This window comes from Hibiscus syriacus, unplaced genomic scaffold (assembly GCF_006381635.1).
Source record: "Hibiscus syriacus cultivar Baekdansim isolate YM2019G1 unplaced genomic scaffold, ASM638163v2 tig00112261_pilon, whole genome shotgun sequence".
Classification (NCBI taxonomy): Eukaryota; Viridiplantae; Streptophyta; class Magnoliopsida; order Malvales; family Malvaceae; genus Hibiscus; species Hibiscus syriacus.
The window spans coordinates 769,861-792,078 of NW_024063289.1; the positions used below are offsets into that span (position 1 = coordinate 769,861).

Consider the following 22,218-nt stretch of genomic DNA (forward strand, 5'->3'; position numbering starts at 1 on the left):
TTCAAAAGTTAGAGCGATTAAATTAACAGTAATTAGAAAGTTAAGTAATTAAATTAAACTTTAGAGACTAAAATAGTTGAATGATGAATTATACAATTTACTCATAAAAAGGTGTTACATATAACAATTTCATTAAGTTTTTAACGTTAAGGTAGAAAAATAAAACAAAAAGTCAATGTTAAGCATAGTTTTGAAACAAATAAAAGTTTATATACTAAAACGAAATAAAACTGATAGTTTATGTACTAAATAAATAGTTTACCCTTGAAATTATTATTTATAAATTTTGAAAAATGTCAAAATTAAATTTTAATTACAAAAAAGGGATTAAATCAGATATTATTTATTAATTTAATATGTCACGTCATCCTTAATTAACGATACATATTAATTTATAACAAAATCAAAATATTGATGAATAATTTATAAATTTCAAAAGTTGAATGAAGACTTTACTAAGTAGTCTGTCCACCGTTTACGTACTTCAAAACCTCTTATTTCACACACTAGTAAAAAAAAGAAGATAAAAAGAAAAGTCTAACGACCAGCAGCATTTAACCACCTCGTACAACCAAAATCCTATTATTGTCCCCTATTTTGTTTTTCGCTTAAACACTTTGCCCTTCCTTACAAAAATCCAATGGTTTCTTTACCATTCTAATTGGGGGCAGATTCAGACAAAATAATTAAATCCCAACTCAGGTAAAAATGATTGAAGCTTTCCCTTCCTTTTTTTGAAATTATTGTTTGGATCCGAGAATATTGGACAAATTTATTTCTTACTCAATTTTATATAGCTACATGAATTTTCCCTAGTTTTTAGCTATTTCCCCTTTGTTGCACAACGGAGCTTTTCTTTATAGGCTCTTCTAGAATTTAAACACGGCTGGAAGCTTCGGGTTATAACGTGTAATGAAGTTTACTTTTGATTTATGTTTCTGAAAAAAATTTAGAGAAAATTAAGTTTTCTGGGCTAGATAGTTATATTGTATTGTTGTTTCCGCGGGTTTGGATTCTTAGTTTCTGGGTTTTTAGTCTTAGTTACGGTCAGGCACTTCGTTTGCCTAGTCTGCCATGTGTGGAAATACCAAAACAGGATTCTGTGCTGTTTAAAATGAAAATTACTGTTACGGAATTGAATTTCGAATGATGTACTTGGAATGGAGGAACGAGAAAAGCATCTTTCCCCCTTTGAACTGTGGGATCATTACTTCTTCATGCTACAATCAACTAGTTCTGTGTGCTCTCTGGAAATTGGAGTGGCCTTGTTTAATGGGGATTTTTGTAATTCATGTATATTATCATTTATACTTGATAGGCCTTACTAATTTGAGATCATCCATAGTTTTGCATATTGAATGAATGTTAATAATTACCCCTCCCCCCCAAAAAAAGAAAAAAGAAACTGTTGAAATTAACAGATGAACTCTTGGTAAGAAAAGAAAAAAAAATCAGAAAATTGTTATACGGTCCAATATCACTTTGCTGGGTCTTGGATCTGGATCCAGTTCTGACTATTTTTATTTCATATTCATTATCTCGCAGCTCTGGAAAGTGGTATTCTTATCATGCACAACCGTTTTACATTCTGGACAATGAAATATGGAACAGGAAAATAAAAGAAGGTACAGTGTGGGCTTTTGTTTGTGATGTTGGAAAAATACTAGCTCTGCTGCAATCAAAGCCTATCTTGAAGAGTACCTATACTAACGATGTGATGTCTTCTAGTGAGTACTCGATGCATGGGATCAATAGTGATGGGTTTAAAGCACAGGACTCCGAATTTCTTAAAAGGTAGTTCCTTAACTAGGTCCAATTTTTTTACTTGACAATCTTCTATGAGTATTCTATGTAAAGTATTATTGTTTTGTTATCATCTCAAGTATTGTCTTGTTAAGCAGGCACAGCTCTGAAACACATCTTGCTCCAAGTAAATCAAATGAAGATGGAAATTATGATTTTCAAGGTCCGGAGGCTAAGGTACTAGAACTTTCTGAACATACCAACAGTGGAATCTAGAATCATGACGAGGCTTTGCGTGGTTCCCTCACATAAACTTTATGAACAGGAACTTCATTTGCGAGTTGGTGCTCAAAAAGAGGAGATTCAACATCTTCGTGAACAAATTGCCGTTACATGTGTGAAGGTTTGACATTTTTGAAGGCTATTGCTTGCATGTAGATTAATTTCTGTTTCCTTTTGGATGCAAAATGCTTCCAACTAATTTGATTGTGTGTTAGAATCTAACATTTCTGATTGTCATACATAGAATCATATTAATCTGTATGGTCTCAGGAATTGCAGCTGCTGAATGAAAAATGTGCGCTGGAGAGGAAATTCTCTGACTTGCGGATGGTACGTTATAGTCTCCACATTTCTATGCATTAATTCTTTGTTTATCGTAATGGATTGACTACGATTTTACACAAACTGATATAACAACATTTTTGTGTTACAGGCAATTCATGAAAAGCAAAATGAATACATCACTTCTGCTTCAAATGAATTGGCTCGCAGAAAAGGTGACCTTGAAGAAAATTTAAAGCTGACTCATGATTTAAAGGTGAAACATAGTGTCTATTTCTGAAAATAAAATATGTTCTCTTTTATAATATTTGACATCTTTTCTGAAGCTATCTTTTATAATAAAATATGTTCTCTTTAACTGCCAAAGCCTTATTCTGCAAATCAGTAAAAACTTATGGAGCCTCAAAAGCTTTCCGCATAGATGATAATTTTCTAGGTTCGAGTTTGAAGGTAATGGACTAAATCACTAAATATGCTCTCTGATAGTTGTGATTTGGCCAATGGACCTGTTCTAGCTGCGATGATGCCTCAATAAAACCAAAATGTTTACTCAATGTGCTTAGCAACACAGTTGATCCATCAATTGGAATAGTTCCAATCACCACATATTCAAAAAGAGAGAAAAAATTAAGCTTTCTATCAGTCTCTAGTTGATCTTTAATCCTGACTTATGTAAATGACAATTGACAAATTTAAGAATGGGGATTCACCTTCTATAATTTACAGTGATGCACAATTACATGGTTTGAAACATATATTTACAATTCAAATATTCGATAAATTTACAGGCAAGCTCAAGGACAAAAAGAACTTAGAAAACATGATATACTAGGAATAGTTGTATTTATACATAATTTATTTCCGTGATAATTATGTGTGTTAATTTGCTGGTTATCTTTTGACCAAAGCTCAAAAGATAAAATACGAAACCAATTCAACAAGTTGGGGGGCGGGGGATCTCTTAAACAAATCAAGTCACCTGTTGGTGCAGCTGATAGTTGGCTTAATGTGTTCATCTTCCCAAATCATATTATTCGACTTTCACCCCAGAATTTTAGTTCTCTGTGGAGTTTTGTTCATTTATAAAGTGTTTATTCTAAAAATCCTAACAATAACTAATATAAATATAGAATAGAGTGGTAGTAAGTTTAACAGCTTAGCGACGAAAATGTTGTCTTATAAAGATATGAATCCTTAACAACGAAAATTCTGTTGGTTGTCTCATTATTTAAAAAATTGATTTTAATTTCATATTTTTCCATCGGCACATCCTACTTTTTAAATGAACTTTCCTCTCTCAGTTTTCTATCTCCTTTTGCCTGATTACCACTCTACTTTGTGGTTTGCCAAATTACAATCAGGGGTTTTCTCTAAATAGTGTAGGTTTTATTTAGAAGCGCTAGATCTTGTCTCATGTTTCACTTATGGTTAATTCTTTTAAGACATTGAGATAATAAAAATAGGTATTGTTCCTTTTTTGTAAAAGAATTTATCAATATTTAGGATCCATTGTTTTGCCCCTTGGTTTTTAAAGGCGCAAGGCACACCGAGGCGCAAAAAATCCTAGAGCCTAGGCGTAGGAGCAGGCGCGTTCCTTTTGTATGCGAGGCACACTATTTGTATTATATGTAAATATACTGAATAATTTTAATAATTTCAAAGTAAATTAATGAATTCTCTTATTATTTTATTTAAAAATTATATAAATTCTGATTTAGTTAATATTTTATATCTTTTCTTATTATAAATAATAAATTATAATGATATGTTTTTAAAGTTAATATAAGTATGAGTATATTAATAAAAGTTTAAAAGAAAATATTAGTGTAAACAAATTTGTTTTGAAATAAGAAAAGAGTTGGGAAAGTTTTGATCAGGTGTTGTCCACACAAATTAACCAAGACAACTCACTTCATTCCAGTTCAGATAGAGTATGTTTTGTATATAAATGAGATAGTTTAACTTTATGGAGTGACTGTATCAATAGTATCTGATGAGATCCAAGTTTTACTTCAAGGTTTTGGAAGTTGTTGCATAAAGCCTTAGGTACTCGATTTAATTTCAACACGGTTTTCCATTTTGGAGAATGATGGTCAGTCCGAGCGGACTATTTAGATTTTGGAAGATATGCTAAGGGCATGTGTAATTGAATTCAAATGATCGTGGGAAAAGTATTTTCCTTTATTAGAATTTTCCTACAACAACAGCTATCAATCGAGCAATAATACAGATCCGTATAAAACCTTATACAGAAAGAAAATGTCAAACACCATTAACTGGTTCGAGTTAAAAGATCAAGATCTAGTTGGCCCTGATTTAATGAAAGAAGTAAAAGATAGAGTGAAAGTTATCCAAGGTAATCTTAAGATAGCTTCCGATCGACATAAGTTTTATGCGGACTTGAAGAGAAAAGAGATTGAATATAAAGAGGGTGATAAAGTGTTTCTTAAAGTATCATTGGAATAAAGTATTACGGTTTGGACGCAAAGGAAAACTGATTTCGAGATTTATTGGACCTTACGAGATTCTGACAAGATTCATAATGTTTTTCATGTGTCGATACTTAGGAAGTATCGATAAGATCCTTCGCATGTCATCATCCCAGAGGAAGTAGAGATTCAGCCATATTTGACCTATGAAGAATAACCAATAGATATTTTAGCTCGAGGAGTCAAAGAACTACGGAACAAGACGATCCCTCTAGTCTAAGTTCTTTGGCAGAATCACAAAGTCGAGAAAGCTAACTAGGAAAGATAAGAGGACATGAAAAAGCAGTATCCATATCTTTTACTCCAGGTACATTCTAAAAATTCAAGGGTGAATTTTTCTTAAGGGGTTGAATTGTAATACCCCAAATTTTGGTTAGTAACCAAAACATAAATTTTGAAAGTTTAGTGATAAAAGTATAAATTTAGGAAAAGTTTAGGGACTAAAGTGGTAATTCTCCCAAAAAGAATTTTTATTCCATAAATGAAAAGTTCACCCCCAAGAATGAAGTTTTCGTGGGAATTAGATTTTTGATTCGGAATTTGGGTTAAAAGCTATAAAGTGTTAAAGTTCGAGAAAAATTCAATTAATCGGATCAAACCGGAATTTTGAGAAATTTTGAAGGGTGATAAATTAAGCTTAGAAATATTATTTCCACATTTTAAAACAATGAAAAGTATTATAGATAATTATATTTGAAATTAATTTTCATGTTCAGTATGGACAGTTGGATGAAAGTGGCTAGATTTAAATTTTTGGAAAAATGCATGGGATAAGTTTTAAAGGTAAAATATTTTGTTCATCTTTGACTTTGGGGAGATGATAATTAACATGTGGCTTGGTGTAGTTGTAATTTTTAAGATTCATTAAGGGTGAAATTGTTATTTCTCATTAAATGAATTTTAAATTCATTTAAGCTTAATAAATGACAAATTAACATGAAATTAACTAGAAATTTCATGAGACTTTTCTCATCTTCAAGATACATGGTCGTGTGTCCCAACCCTAGGTAAGAGAAAATTTATTTTCATTTTTTAGAAGTTTTCTTAGGTTTTTTGGATTAAAGCCTGAAATAGGAAATTGATTTATTCGAAGAGCTCTATCATTTGGTACCAATTATGCATGCTAGTATTGTTTGAAATTCTTAGTTCCTAAATTTGGTGGGTTTTATGAATTGATGATGGATTTTGAGGTTATTGATGTTGTAGAATCATTTTCAAGCTTTTTTTATGATTAAAACCAGCTATAAATGCTTCTATTATATTCGGCCTAAACCTAGGGTTTGGGAAAGTTTGTGATTTGATTAAATTATGTTAGGGTTTAGTTGTAGAAGCTTTGAAATGTTGAATAGAGGTTGATTTCATGCTTGAATCAAATTAGAAACCTCTGGAATCCTACCCTAAATTTTTCGACCATGGGGTTAAATGGTGAGAAAATTATGGAAAATTTTATAAGGGTTGGAAATGATGTTTGAAGGATTCTACAAGCTTTAGTATGTTAATTGGACTAACTAGTAATTTTGTGAAATTTGGGGGACCTATTTGATAATAATAAAAAGTTAAGGGTTTGATGTGCAATTATGAAATAGATAATTCACAAATCTGGAATTTAATGTTAGAATGTTGAATTTGATGTTAGAATGTGAAATTGGACCATTTTCGAAGGTTGACAAGTTTGAGGACCAATATTGGAAAAGTTAGTAATTTAAGTGGTAATAGTGAAATTGTTGACTATTGGGATGTAAATTAAATGATGGAAATTTAATTAAATTGATTGAGACTTGAATTAAAGAAAAATGACAAGGGACCATTTTAATAAAAATGAAAGGTAAAGATGAATTCTAAAAGAATTCATAAACAATAGTAGTACTTTTGGTATTATTTATGTGTATAAAATGTTAGAAAGAATAATAACATGTATTTTATATTTGTATGTGTTGTATATTGGTACTCGTGTAGATCGTGATCAAACTCGTGATATAACCAAATCTAAAGGCAAGGAAAAAGTACAATAATAAGCTGATATTGATGGTAAGGCTTAATAGTGAGGCATACCAGGTAAGTGCATTGTTTTATTATAAATGTATATGATATGATGAAAATGATGATTTTCAACCTTGAGTGATTTTGAAAAGATGGATTTTGAATCTTATTATGGTATATTTTCATAAAGTTTTATTAAAATGATTTTATGAATGGTTTTAGGGTATAAATTGCCCTAAAACAAATGGATTTTTATAACATTTCAACATCTATTGATGTTCTGAATAAATGTTTAATATGCGATTTGGATATAAAAGCATGTTGTATGTACATTCAGAGTTATAGGTGCACTTGACATACCTTGAGTAGAGTGGTTATCGATCGATCCTGTTTAGTGCATTCTTACATTCATGTATGAGTACATTTGTGTACTCTTGGCACTATATGTGTGAAGTCGTTGTGTCATAATGTTTAGACGTTGTGAATCACCATCATGATTTATCAGTATAGTGTTGTTGTGTACTATACTACCTATACTCCTACTGAGCACTTAGGTTCATGTTATATAAACTCATTGAGGTTTACACACCTTGCATTCTCATCCGTCATACATTAGGATGTGAATGGATTTTAGTACTCAGATTGACTATTATACTCTTTTGATTTTATTAAGTTATTTATATTTTATCTGACCTTGGTTTGTTATAATGCTTCATTAAGTGAATACTTAGCGTCTGATTGTTTCACACGTAGGTAATAGAGAACATTCAGAGTGAGGAGTGTAGTTGATATCATCTGTCAAGGGTCGCCTCATCAGTAACAATATGACATCACTAGACATTGATACTACTAGTTGGCATGTACTTATTTATGTTATGATGCTCTAGTAGGAATATTTGAAATATGGTTTGTAGAATTATATTTATAAGTGAACTTAAACTACTATGTGATAGACATAAATGGTATTTTATATGTTAGTAGTGAAATGAAGTTTTATATATTTTATATGTTTTATTATTAAATCATGTTATTTAAAGAAAAATAATTTTACTGGTTTTCAAATACGAAATGTAACACCCCAAAATTTCATATAGTGACCAAAAATATAAATTTTGAAAGTTTAGTAGCCAAAGTATAAAGTTTGGAAAAGTTTAGGGACCAAAGGGTAATTTTCAAAAGTTAGGTATTTTGTCCCCAAAAATGAATAGTTCACCCTCATAATGGCATTTTAGTAGAAAATTATATTATTTATCCGGATTTTGTATTAAAAACTATAAAGTGTTACAGTTTGACAAAAATTCAGTAAATCGAATCCAATAGAAATTTTGAGAAAATGTTAAGGGTGGTAAATTAGAGGTTGGAAATATTTATTTCCACATTTTAAAATAATGGAAAATAATATAAAGCATTGGATTTGAGAATTAATTTCCATGTACATTTTGGACCATTGGATGAAAATGGTAAGATTTAAATTTTTGGAAAAGTGCCTGGGTAAAGTTGTAAAGCGTAAAATAATTTGTTCATATTTTACTTTGGAAGATGATAATTGTTATGTACCAAGGTATGGATGTAATTATCAAGTTTCATTAATGATAAAATTGTCATTTCCCATTAAATGATTTTTAAATTCATTTAAGTTTAATAAACGACAAATTAACATAAATTAACTAGAAATTTCATGACAATTCTTCTTGAAAATCAGCCATGGACATGAGCTTCACAAGATTATGATTGAAATAAAAATCAAGCAATATTAAAGCTAAGGAGAAGCTTAAGGATGAATGTGAATTTCTAAGGAAGTTTGCAAGCTAAGGACAACATGTGAGTGCAGATTTAGTTTGTATTTATGTTATCGAACAAACATCAGCTTGCGATGAGCCAGTGAAGGAGTTAATATGGAAAAAAGTGACTCCTAAATGATATGTGATTTGTGTTGTATGCATATATGCTCATTTGGTAAGCTAATAGAATTATGGAATAAGCTAAGGATGCAAATTAGTGAAATCTGCCTAAATTGTGATCGAAACAGTAAGTTTAGAAAATCACCATAAATTCTACAAAAATTATTAGAGAATAATTTTTATACCATTGGATTCGTATATCATAGATACTTATTTTGAGGAGTATGCTAAAAGATATTAATTTTTAATTGAGGATGGATCTGAAAGAAAGGCAACATATTCTGCTCAAAATAGCTTCTGTAAGTCAGCTTTGAAAATTCACCATAAATTGTACAAATGGAACTATAAGAAATGTATTATATTGTTAGATTTTTATTCGATATAAAAATAATAATTTTTAAGCATGTAGATTAATACAGAATAATATTTCTTTGAGGGTAGTGTAAACTGACAAAAATTATGCTTTATATGCTACTCTTATGTTATATGTTATTTTAAATGTTTGAAATAAACTAACTCCACTATCTTGGCTTGATAATCATGGTATTTATCACGTGATGAAATATCATGTTCATATGTCAAAAAGGAAAGTGATAACTGATGTTCCATGATATACCTATGATTTGTGAAAATGGGTTATGTAGGGTATATATTGCCTAATGCATTTTATATGATATTTTAATATGTTGGTATCTACAAATACTCCTGATAAATGAGTGGTATATGATTATAAAAAAAAGTCCATTGTATGTGCATTGAGAGCCTTTAGTACAATTCGCATGTCACGAGGTGGAGTATTAATCGCTCGATCTAATTTAATACATTTGTGTACTCCAGTATTAGTGCATTTATTGCACCCTGTTTTAGTGCCATAGTACAACAAATGTACTACTACAATAACGTAATAATACATTAAATGAAATCAATCAATAACCACCTTAATCAAGGTATTACAATTGCACCTATTACTTTCAATGTACATACAATAGGATATTATATCCAAATCACAGATTAAACATTTATTCCAAAGTATTAATAAATGTTAAATAGTGTGAAACACATCCATTTGTTTTAGGGTAGTTCATACCCTAAAATTATTCAATTAAAATCATATTCATAAAACTTTAAGAAAATATTTTAGAATGCGTTAAAAACATTCTTAGTAAAACACTCGAGGTTGATTCATCGCAAGTATTCCTCACATCATATAAGTTCATAATAAAATGCACTCACCTGGTATGCCTCACTATTATGCCTTACTATCGATATCCGATTATTCTTGGACTTTTTCCTTGCCTTTCGATTTGCTTGTATCACGAGTTTGATCACGGTTTACACAAGCATCAATGCATAGCATATACAAATATAAAATACATGTTATTATTCTTACTAACATTTTAAGCACAATAATAATACTCAAAAGTACTACTATTTTGAATTCTTCTAGAATTCATCTTAATTTTTCCTTTTTACTCATAATGATCCATTGCCATTATTTCTTCATTCTAAGCCCCAAATAGCTCAAATAAAATTCCAGCATCTAATTTCCAGCTCAATACCTCAACAATGCCATTATTACTACTTAAGTCGCTAACTTTCTCAATATTTACCATTTGATGCTCAAACTTCGCTAACTTCCCAAAATAGTCCAATTTCACATTCTAACATCAATTTCAGCCTTTTAAAAATAAAATTCCAGTAATGTACATCAACTATTGGGTAATTACACATTTACTCATAACTTTTCAAAATTATCGAATAGGTCCCCCAACTTTGAAAGTTACTAAATGGTCCGAAAAATTTTCTAAGGCTTGTAGAACCTTCCAAATATCATTTCTAAGCCATGGAAAAATTTTCAAAAAATTTCCCCAATATTTTCCTTGAGGTTTATCATATAAGGGTTTTAAATTCAATGATTCTCACTTTATTCTAGCATGAAATCAACCTCTAATTAACATTTCAAATCCTATACAATCAAACCCCTAAAGTTCATCAAAATGTAACTTTCCCCAAACTAAGGTTTAGGTCGAACCTACTACAAGCATGTATAGGTGGTTTTAATCATCAATGAAGCTTGGAAATGATTCTACAACATCAATAACGTCAAAATCTAACATCATCTCCTTAAACCCTAATATGAACACAAACCATAGAATTTGGGATATTTGAACTCAAGCAAGATTAGCATGCAATATTGGTACTAAATGATAAAGCTCATCAAAATAGAACAATTTTCTATTTCATGTCATAATCCAAAAACATAAGGAAATTACTTGAAAATGAAAAATAAAATTTTCTTTTACCTAGGGTATGAAGAAGCATGAAATGGAGCTTGAAGAATGCCTTATTTTCATGAAATTTCTAGTTAATTTCATGTTAATTTATCATTTATTAAGCTTAAATGAATTTAAAATTCATTTAATGGGAAATTGCAATTTTACCATTAATGAAACTTGATAATTACCTCCATACCAACACATAACACTTATTATCTTCCCAAAGTCAAATATGAACAAAATAATTTACCCTTTACAACTTTGCCCATGCTCTTTTCCAAAAACTTCAATCTTGCCATTTTCATCCAATGATCCAAATTGAACATGGAAATCAATTCTCAAATCCAATGATCCACATTTTTTCCATCATTTTAAAACATGAAAATAATAAATCTATGCTGAATTTAAAATTCTTCAAATTTTCTCAAAATTTTTGTTTGATCCGATTTATTGAATTTTTATCAAACTTTAACAATTTGTAGCTTTTAACACAAATTCCACATCACAAATACGATTATCACAAAAACTTCATTCTTGGGAGTGAACTATTCATTTATTGAAAAAAAAAATTCTTTTTTGGAAAATTACCACTTTGGTCCTTAAACTTTTCCTAATTTTATACTTTGGTAACCAAACTTTCAAATTTTACATTTTGGTCACTAACAAAAATATGGCACCTTTCTGATGGTACCGTCAGATAAAAGACTATAAGAACAACTTTGCATCATCAGTAGAGGGTTCCTACGATCGACTCGTAGAGAACTAGAAATCCCACGTTTAGTCTTGGAGGTAGATATCTCAATAAAAGTGTTTAGAGTACTCAGGTTGCTCTTGTCAGTATAATAATCACAATGTTGTTAGAAATCTTAGAATATGTCTCCGAAAGTGCCAAGGCACTTTAGTTGCTAACTGGGCACAGACGCCCCAACTACTAGCAAAGAGTAAGTTAGATTAGTGTATATTTCGATGTAGTAGTTTCGGAATTTCACCCCATATTCTAGAGGTACTGTAGGTGTTACACTGAGTTTTGAGTCTCAAGGTCAAGTAAAACCTCAGAAATCATTTGGATGTCTTCTTTCATGAACAGTTAGTGAATCATCTAAGTGATCCAAGCCTTGTCAAGGGTGTCTTCGTGTGGTATATGAGCGCGACCTATATGTCACACCTAACAGTACGCAGCATGCATAGTATCACAAATTTTGGGTGCTTCAAATTAAAGAAAATCAAGTTTGTTAAGCATCATATGACTAACGATATCCATCATCGAATAGCTCAGTAGGGGTAAGCATTAGTGGGTATTAGATGCAGAGTCCCAAAATCCTTAGTCAGAGTGTGATTGTGATAGATCTCCACTTTGTGAGGCATGTTCTCCGGGAAAGCCAGATGTTGTTATTTTCGTTCGATAAGTGGCTGAAGTTGTGAGCATACAATACTCTCGATCAGGTGAGTAGAGCGTATATAATTCATAAGGTAAATGAGAAACAATCAGGTACTGTTGATGAATATTAAATCAGAGTTCCGCAGCAGACATGTAGATCTGGACGTTAGAAAGTTGAGCTTTATCATCATATTTTCAGTAGTCAATATTGAGATAGTTTTGGTCAGCGTCATAAGATCTTAAGGTATATCACGACGAGTTGCCTATGTTCAGCAGTAAAAATAGGTTATCAGGTTATACATAGAATTAACTCAATTGTGTAAGATTATTCAAAGAAGGATTCATCGATAGTAGTGATTATTGAAGTATCTTCATCCTTGAGGAACGTTCCAAGCGTATAGTATCAGATAGTAAAAATGTGAATTCTTTAGCTTTGTTCTTCTTAAAGGTTTATGCTTAAAGTTCAGCGCTGATAGTGCCCTTAGAAAATCATATATTGATTTTGCGAGTACCAAACAACATTTCATACTATGAGAACTTATTCCTTAAGAATCAAATTTGAAAAATGTTTAAGCACTTCGAGATTCCTCAGTGTTTGACCAAAGAGTAAGTTGCTTTTAGCCTAGGTAAATTTTGAGGACGAGATTTCTTTTAAGGAGGGGATAGTTGTAATACCCCAAATTTCAGGCTAGTAGTTTCGAGTTTTACCCGAGAGGTAAGTAGACCTCGTAATTTATAATTTAATTCATTAAGTTGAATTGGGTTGGACTTGGGCCCAATTAGCCATAAAAAGGAGATTTCGCATAGTAGAAAGATTATGAGGGACCAGCAAAGTAATTAGCCCATTTCAAAAAAGATGAATGATTTTATTTCATCATCTTGTCATTCTCTTTATTTCTCCTCTTTCTCATTTCCTTCTTCTACCTCTCCTAGCCATAGAAAAGGTAAGATTTTTTTAGCCTATTCTATATTAAAATTCGTCCTAATTAAACCCCTAGCAACATAGTTGTAAAAATACAAGCTTATATTTTATTCTATAAGAAAAAGAGGGGCTTTATCATCCAAGCCATGGTGGAGGATTATTTCTAGCTAAAGGAGCTCTATTTCGGGATTCAATTAGCAAGGTAGTGTATTTCTAATCCTTTGGAGTATTAAGATTTCATAAATTTCAAGAATTTGCTAAGATTTGTGTAGTTGAGCATATTATGGTTTAAATTTGATTTAAGATTAAATCACGTTTCAGGTGTTAAGGAAATGTTTTTATTACACTTAAAGATACTAAGCAACTTACTAAAGCTTCATAATAAATTTAAGAACCAAACCAAGTCATTTAGGATGATTTTGGGTGTTTTATGAGCCTAAAATATTAGTTTCAAGGTTTAAGTACCGATATTGGGATTAACAGTATCGATACTTGTTCAATTAGGGCTAAAATTAGGGTTTCAGAGGAAGTATCGATACTGTCTGGGTGAGTATCGATATTGTCCCTACAGTATCAATACTCAAGTTAGAAGTATCGATACTGAGGCCCCATTTTCGCAAAAAATGCATTTTTGGTATCGATACTCATAGGGGTATTGATACTTGACCCTAGGGTATCGATACTATAGCTAGAGTATCAATACTACCCACCTTGTGTGATCAGATTCGACCCGGTTAACATCCATAAGGGCTACGGGTGGTCCGTAAGGATAAGACTTAATCTGTGAAGGGCGTAAATGGCCAAACGGGCCCGGTGACACTCATAGGAGTGGGTTACAACCAGTGTAACCATAGAAGGAGTAATACGTCTAAGAATCTTTAGTAAGCATATAATAGATATTTATAAAAGAATGATCAGTGCACAAGGTGTACTGTCGAGAGGTATGACCAAGCAATCATATATGAAATAGTAGTGTCATAAACCGCAATAATGACTAAGATTGTTAGACGTGCAATTATTTATTAAATTTGAGGGAAAGTTTACATAACGAATAGAGTATCGCCGCCCAAAAATGAACCCGAGTTAGATATCAAGCTAACCAAAACCAAAATCAGTAAATAGTAAACACAATAATCATCGTGAAATCTCAAATAGCATATAGATTTCTCTAGAGTCAGAGAATGACTAAAGTACCCTTAAATAACATATAACTATATCATTACAGATTATCAATAGTAACTGATTAATTAAACCCTTTATAGCATTCTATATGGGAGAACAAGTGAAATAATAGCTAGAAACTAAAATAATAATAGTTAAAAATAGTAACAGTAATAATAACAGATAGAAACATTAACAGTAACAACTAGAAACAGTAATAGTTAGGATGCCATAAAACTAGCCTTTGTGTGACACTCGAGAAATAGTAAGGATACCCTAGTTACTTTTGGGCAATTGTCTTATTTTTTAGTATGTCCTGGTATATACTAGTCAGTGCCACAGAACTTCTTTTGCCAACTGGGTACAGATGCCCCAAGACTCAACAGAGTAAGTTTGTAGGGTGTACGTTTATGATGTAGCTTCTATCTTACCCCATAAATCCGAGGGACCAAGTGTACATTTCTGATGTTATTCCATATTTTACCTATGTACTCAAAGGTATCTTAAGTAGGCTAGAGGGGTGTTTGAGCTCTGAGATGAAGTTTCTTAGCCATACCATGATGCTTACCTCAGCTTGTGTGATGCATAGTAGTAATAGTATTATATGGATCATATAGCTGATGTGTTTCTACTCCCTATAATGCTCATTATGGAAGAAAACGTGATTGGTATCACACTTGCCTTGTGCGAGATGATATTAAGATCAATTAGTGTCTCTTATTCAATTCAACACTGGCATATTTTGTGAATTTGACCAACTTTTTGGTCATGAAACACGCCAACATCTTACTTGTATTCCCACTGAATTTTGTTCTCAAGTGGTCCTGTAACATCATACAAAAACTTTGAACAATATGCAAAGGGCTTCAATAATTGAACATCTGAGAAGAAGCCACAGTAAAGGATGAATATGTTGTCAAATGTTTACAAAACATCTGAGCATAAACCACAGAAAAGGATGAATATGTTTTACAAACATCTGTGCAAAAGTCACATGAAAAGGTGAACGTGTTGTCAAATACTTTACGAACATCTGGCCAGAAGCCACAAGAAAGGATGAATGTGTTATCAAAAGCTTTACAAAAATCCAGGCATAAGCCACGAGAAAGGATGAATTGTCACATGTTTTACGAACCAGTGATTATGGTGTTGGACAAATATTGCTATCATAGGGTATTTTCATTTATTGATATGAGATAATGTTTGACTTCTTCAACCCCAAGGTCAAAAGTGAGATATGATAAAGATTTCTTTCCACATAAGGGAAGCATGAATTTTAACAATAAGAAACTAGTGGAGCCAACTAATGTTGAACGACAGGTTGTTGTTAAGCATCTCGACATGATATGGTCCAAGTTTCCCTGTTCGAGATCTAATTAGATGTGGAGACCTGAAAGGAATTGGGATAAATCCTCCTTATGATGTGTTTCAAGAGTAAAATTAGAACAGACGTTGATCTCTTAATTAATCTCTGCCGAGTTTAACATATCTACATCTACATTCTTTAAAGATGATAGACACACTCTTCAAAGATGATAGATTCTCTTTTCAAAGATGATAGATTCTCTTTTTAAAGATGAAAGCCTTATTGGATTTTTACACAAGTCCAAGCAAAGAAAGTTGGTTTTATCCAATACAAAATGGGGCATAAAGGTCATAATTCTGACTATGACAAGAGTTCCATAAATGAAACATTTCTTCTGAGATTTTAATGCAAGCAAAGAAGATACAAAGATACAAGTTGATCAGATGGTTCTTCAGAAATGCAAGCTTTATAGCATAAGTTGCTACACTTATATCCAAAGGTAACCCTGGCAATAAAAGATCAAGTGAAGGAAGACCGAGTTCACCACTTTGAAGACAAATGAAGATTACATCAACATTCATGCATTCATAAGAACATCATTTGCACAATAGACAATGCATTACATTGATACATTTGATTGCATTCAAACATAAGTTTTTTTTCTTCAGATTTTCATATGAAAAAGAAGATTCATGACGCAAAATACCTTACAAGAAGAAGGTAAAATTCAAAACCTCAAATGCAGGAATCACGCAAATATCTGAGGAATAGATGGACGCAATCCACAAAAAAAACATTATTTTAAAAATGGGACATGTTACCCAATCAACAAGTTATTTCAATGAGAAAACAATTTCCAAAGTTTCTCATTTAATCTTTTCTAAAAATGAAATTGTTGAATAGTAAGAAAACGATTTCCATAGTTTCTTACTTAGTAAACTATTTCCCACATCTGTTATCCCTTCAGTGCATGATGTTTTCAAAACCTTTGGGTCATCTGTAAGCCCTTCAGTGCATGATGTTTTCAAAAACCTTCGGGTCTCTGTAAGCCCTTCAGTGCATGATGTTTTCAAAACCTTCGGGTCATCTGTAAGCCCTTCAGTGCATGATGTTTTCAAAACCTTCGGGTCATCTGTAAGCCCTTCAGTGCATGATGTTTTCAAAACCTTCGGGTCATCTATAAGCCCTTCAGTGCATGATGTTTTCAAAACCTTCGGGCCATCTGTAAGCCCTTCAGTGCATGATGTTTTCAAAACTTTCTGGTCATCTGTAAGCCCTTCAGTGCATTATGTTTTCAAAACCTTTGGGTCATCTGTAAGCCCTTCAGTGCATGATGTTTTCAAAACCTTCGAGTCATCTGTAAGCCCTTTAGTGCATGATGTTTTCAAAACCTTCAGGTCACCTATAAGCCCTTCAGTGCATGATATTTTCAAAACCTTCGGGTCACCTGCAAGCCCTTCAGTGCATGATGTTTTCAAAACCTTCAAGTCATCTGTAAGCCTTTAAGTGCATGATGTTTTCAAAATCTTCGGGTCATCTGTAAGCCCTTCAGTGTATGATGTTTTCAAAACCTTTGGGTTATCCATAAGACATACAGTGCAGGATGTTTTCAAATGAGATATTAAGAAACTGATTTTCAAAGGTTTCTAGATCTTAAAGCCTCTGGGACATCTGTAAGACCTACAATGCAAGATGATAAGACCTCAGGGCTATTCATAAGACCTCTCGGTAGAATGTTTTCAACATTTTCATCCTACTCAAAAGAAGCCAAATGAAAAAATTATTGTCTTTTTCGTCTTTGCTTTATTCTTATTAACACAAGAATGAACAAAGAGGGGCAGCTGTAGACATTAATTTTTTTTATCATATTACTATTATTATTATTATTATTATTATTATTATTAAATAAAAAAATACAAGCCCAAATATATTACAAATCCCGGAGCCTAACCGGTCCAATCCAGTTCAGGCCCAGCAGAACCCTTATGGGGTTTTCATCATCTTAGTAGTCAGCCGCCTCAATGTCAGCCGTTGGATCTGGCAAGATCCAACGGTCCAGAAGCCTCCAGAGGGAAACCCTATGGTTATGATACCCTAGGGACCACGCGGCGCCGCCTTGGACCAAAGATGAACTGCCGACGCTTATGATGCCAAGTGTTCCAACCAGACGCTCCACCGCTGCCACGACGCCAACCAAAGACTCCAGAAGCTCTGCTGCCACGACTCCGACCATCCACGTTGTTGCCTATGGTGAGTCACCACCATAGCCATGGTGACTCACCGAAAGTTACCCATCATACCGATCCGAGAGCCACACCGTCGATGGCTATAAAAGCCATCGACCACATGCAAAGAGAGAACCCAGCAAGATAGGACGACAGCAAGCAAAAACGGAGAACAAGAGGAAGACCGACAACTAACCAAACAATACCCACAATAGCAAATCAAAAGCAAAGAGAAAAGAGAGAAGAAGACTTACCACCGAGGAAGCTACACAGCTGCCGGACCTTCCCCACGTCTCCAAAACCTTCGAAATATCGAAGGTATTATTGTAGATCTACTCGGATTGGGAGTGTTTTAAGAAAAACTAAGGCTGGATTCGGTGCTTGGGGAGGTTTAGGGCTTTATTTTGAGTGTATTTTTAATTTTTCGGTCGCCATAGGTGGTGGCCGGCGGCGGCGATTGGCGTCGAAAATGGAGGTCGATTTTCTCCTCCGACGAGAGAAAATGGGAGCTTCTCTCTCGAGAGAAGCAAAACCAGAGAAAATGAAACAATGGCCCTTAGGGTCGGTTTAAAAGGGTTTAAATACCCTCCCGAACGACGTCATTTTGGGGGGTATTTGTGTAAAGTCTCGTATGGTTAAACCATACGCGCACTCACTAGAAGTTTATAAACCTCCATTTTAGCCACTAAAATCAACTTATATGTCTTTTAATTTGGTATTTTTATTTTATTTTATTTATATTCTTGCTATTGATTATATATGTTTATATATATATTAGTTAAGGATTAATTGTATTATTAATGTACATATTATATTAATATTTTGAATTATAGTTTTAAGTTTTAATATTTTACATTTTAATCCCGATTAATAATTTAGGGTAAATATTATGATTAGTCCCTTATAATTTTATTAAATTTATTTTTGTTCCATATTAATATTTAGTGTCAAATTAGACTTTTAATGTCTACATTACATAATATTTATAACTATGTCCATTAATTGTTTATATTTTATAATTTAATTTTAATTTTGACCATAAGTTTTATATATTTTACAATTTAATTTTATAAGTTTAATTTCTTTTATTTTGATTGTTATTTATTTGCAATATTATATTATTATTATTATTATTATTTATTTATGTTTTAATTATTATTTTGTTATTATTTTCATCTTAGTCATATAAATATATATTTAATTAAATAATAATTTTTATTTATTTAATATTAAAGAAAAGGGAAGTCTTAATATAATTGGATGTCCTATTCTGGTATTTTAAATAATTAAATATTATAAATATTATAAGTTAGTTTTATTTAAATTATTTTTAGGAAAAATTATTACATTTTAATGTTTATTTATTTTTTAAATACTAAGAAAATGCAGTCTTAAAATAACTGGATGTCTTATTATGATACTTTAAAAATAAATAAATATTCTGCTTATAAAAATATATATTTACTTCATTATTTTTAGTAAAATTATTATATTCTTATTAATATTTATTTATTTATTAATATTAAAGAAAATAAAGTCTTAAAGTAACTAGATATCATTTTCTGATATTTTTAAATAAATAAATCTCATATTTACAAAACCATATATATATATATATATATATAATATTTTCCTAATAAATATCATATTAAATTTGAAATAACACGAATGTAAATTAAATTCATATTCGAATTCTTAAATTCATATTCGAATTCTTAAATTCTATTATTAGAGATAATTTATAATCAACAGGTACTAATTTTGGGCGTTGTGGGGTGCTAATTCTTCCCTAAACGTAACCGACCACGAATCCCTTTTTATTTCTAAAAAGAACGAATTTTTAGTTAAAACACATATCAGTTTATCTTTTAACTGTGTTTTCTTAAAAACTTTTTTAAAAGATAATTTTTAGGTATTCGATCTACTTGACCTAAAAGGCCGATGACGACTCTCAAATTATTTTAAAATCCATTTATTTATATCATTTTTTCTGCTAAGTAAAAATTTATACCGGACGAAAACTGGTTACGAGACACTTTACCCTAAAAAAGACTTTACTAAGTAGTCTGTCCACACCGTTTACGTAATTCAAAACCTCTTATTTCACACACTAGTAAAAAAAGAAGATAAAAAAGAAAAGTCTAACGACCAGCAGCATTTAACCACCTCGTACAACCAAAATCCTATTATTGTCCCCTATTTTGTTTTTCGCTTAAAGAGCTTTCACTTTGCCCTTACAAAAATCCAATGGTTTCTTTACCATTCTAATTGGGGGCAGATTCAGACAAAATAATTAAATCCCAACTCAGGTAAAAATGATTGAAGCTTTCCCTTCCTTTTTGAAATTATTGTTCAGATCCGAGATTATTGGACAAATTTATTTGTTACTCAAGTTTATATAGCTACATGAATTTTCCCTAGTTTTTAGCTATTTCCCCTTTGTTGCACAATGGAGCTTTTCTTTAAAGGCTCTTCTAGGATTTAAACACTGCTGGATGTTTCTGGTTATAAAGTGTTAATGAAGTTTACTTTTGATTTAAGTTTCTGAAAAAAATAGAGAAAATTAAGTTTTCTGGGTTAGATAGTTATATTGTATTGTTGTTGCCGCGGTTTTGGATTCATTAGTTTCTGGGTTTTTAGTCTTAGTTACGGTCAGGCACTTCGTTTGCCTAGTCTGTCATGTGTGGAAATACCAAAACAGGATTCTGTGCTGTTTAAAATGAAAATTACTGTTACGGAATTGAATTTCGAAGGATGTGCTTGGAATGGAGGAACGAGAACAGCATCTTTTGCCCTTTGAACGGTGGGATCATTACTTCTTCATGCTACAATCAACTGTGTGCTCTCTGGAAATTGGAGTGGCCTTGTTTAATGGGGATTTTTGTAATTCATGTATATTATCATTTATACTTGATAGGCCTTACTAATTTGTGATCATCCATAGTTTTGCATATTGAATGATTGTTAATAAATTCCCCCCCCCCCTCCAACAAAGAAACTGTTGAAATTAACGGATGAACTCTTGGTAAGAAAAGAAAAATAAAATCAGAAAATTGTTATACGTTCCAATATCACTTTGCTGGGTCTTGGATCTGGATCCAGTTCTGACTATTTTTATTTCATATTCATTATCTCGCGGCTCTGGAAAGTGGTATTCTTGTCATGCACAACCATTTTACATTCTGGACAATGAAATATGGAACAGGAAAATAAAAGAAGGTACAGTGTGGGCTTTTGTTTGTGATGATGGAAAAAAATACTAGCTCTGGTGCAATCAAAGCCTATCTTGAAGAGCACCTATACTAACAATGTGATGTCTTCTAGTGAGTACTCGATGCATGGGATCAATAGTGATGGGTTTAAAGCACAGGACTCCGAATTTCTTAAAAGGTAGTTCCTTAACTAGGTCCATTTTTTTTTTTACTTAACAATCTTCCATGAGTATTCTATGTAAAGTATTATTGTTTTGTTATCATTTCAAGTAAGTATTGTCTTGTTAAGCAGGCACAGCTCTGAAACACATCTTGCTCCAAGTAAATCAAAAGAAGATGGAAATTATGATTTTCAAGGTCCAGAGGCTAAGGTACTAGAACTTTCTGAACATACCAACTGTGGAATCTAGAATCATGATGAGGCTTTGTGTGGTTCCCTCACATAAATTTTATGAACAGGAACTTCATTTACGAGTTGGTGCTCAAAAAGAGGAGATTCAACATCTTCGTGAACAAATTGCCATTGCATGTGTGAAGGTTTAACATTTCTGAAGGCTATTGCTTGCATGTAGATTAATTTCTATTTCCTTTTGGATGCAAAATGCTTCCAACTAATTTGATTGTGTGTTAGACTCTAACATTTCTGATTGACATACATAGAATCATATTAATCTGTATGGTCTCAGGAATTGCAGCTGCTGAATGAAAAATGTGTGCTGGAGAGGAAATTCTCTGACTTGCGGATGGTACGTTATAGTCTCCACATTTCTATGCATTAATTCTTTGTTTATTGTAATGGAATGACTAGGATTTTACACAAACTGATATAACAACATTTTTGTGTTACAGGCAATTCATGAAAAGCAAAATGAATCCATCACTTCTGCTTCAAATGAATTAGCTCGCAGAAAAGGTGACCTTGAAGAAAATTTAAATCTGACTCATGATTTAAAGGTGAAACATAGTGTCTCTTTCTGAAAATAAAATATGTTCTCTTTTATAATAATATTTGACATCTTTGCTGAAGCCATCTAAGCTTAAACTGCCAAAGCCTTATTCTG

At 32.0% G+C, this 22,218-nt stretch overlaps 1 protein-coding gene across 12 annotated transcripts in view; it reads left to right on the forward strand.

Moving 5' to 3' along the window:
* Window positions 1-573: 573 nt before the first annotated feature.
* Window positions 574-22,218, forward strand: part of LOC120176957 — a 33,723-nt gene continuing 12,078 nt past the window's right edge. For 2 of the 12 annotated variants that reach the window (XR_005521367.1, XM_039183238.1), the window contains exons 1-7: window positions 579-702; window positions 1,546-1,625; window positions 1,729-1,794; window positions 1,899-1,980; window positions 2,069-2,146; window positions 2,296-2,355; window positions 2,459-2,563. Coding sequence is in view for 10 of the 12 variants with exons in the window: in XM_039183238.1 (XP_039039169.1) it covers window positions 1,603-1,625; window positions 1,729-1,794; window positions 1,899-1,980; window positions 2,069-2,146; window positions 2,296-2,355; window positions 2,459-2,563 (414 nt within the window). In the remaining 2 variants the exon portion in view is untranslated. The other 10 variants (XR_005521366.1, XM_039183232.1, XM_039183233.1 and 7 more) reach the window with 9 other exon arrangements.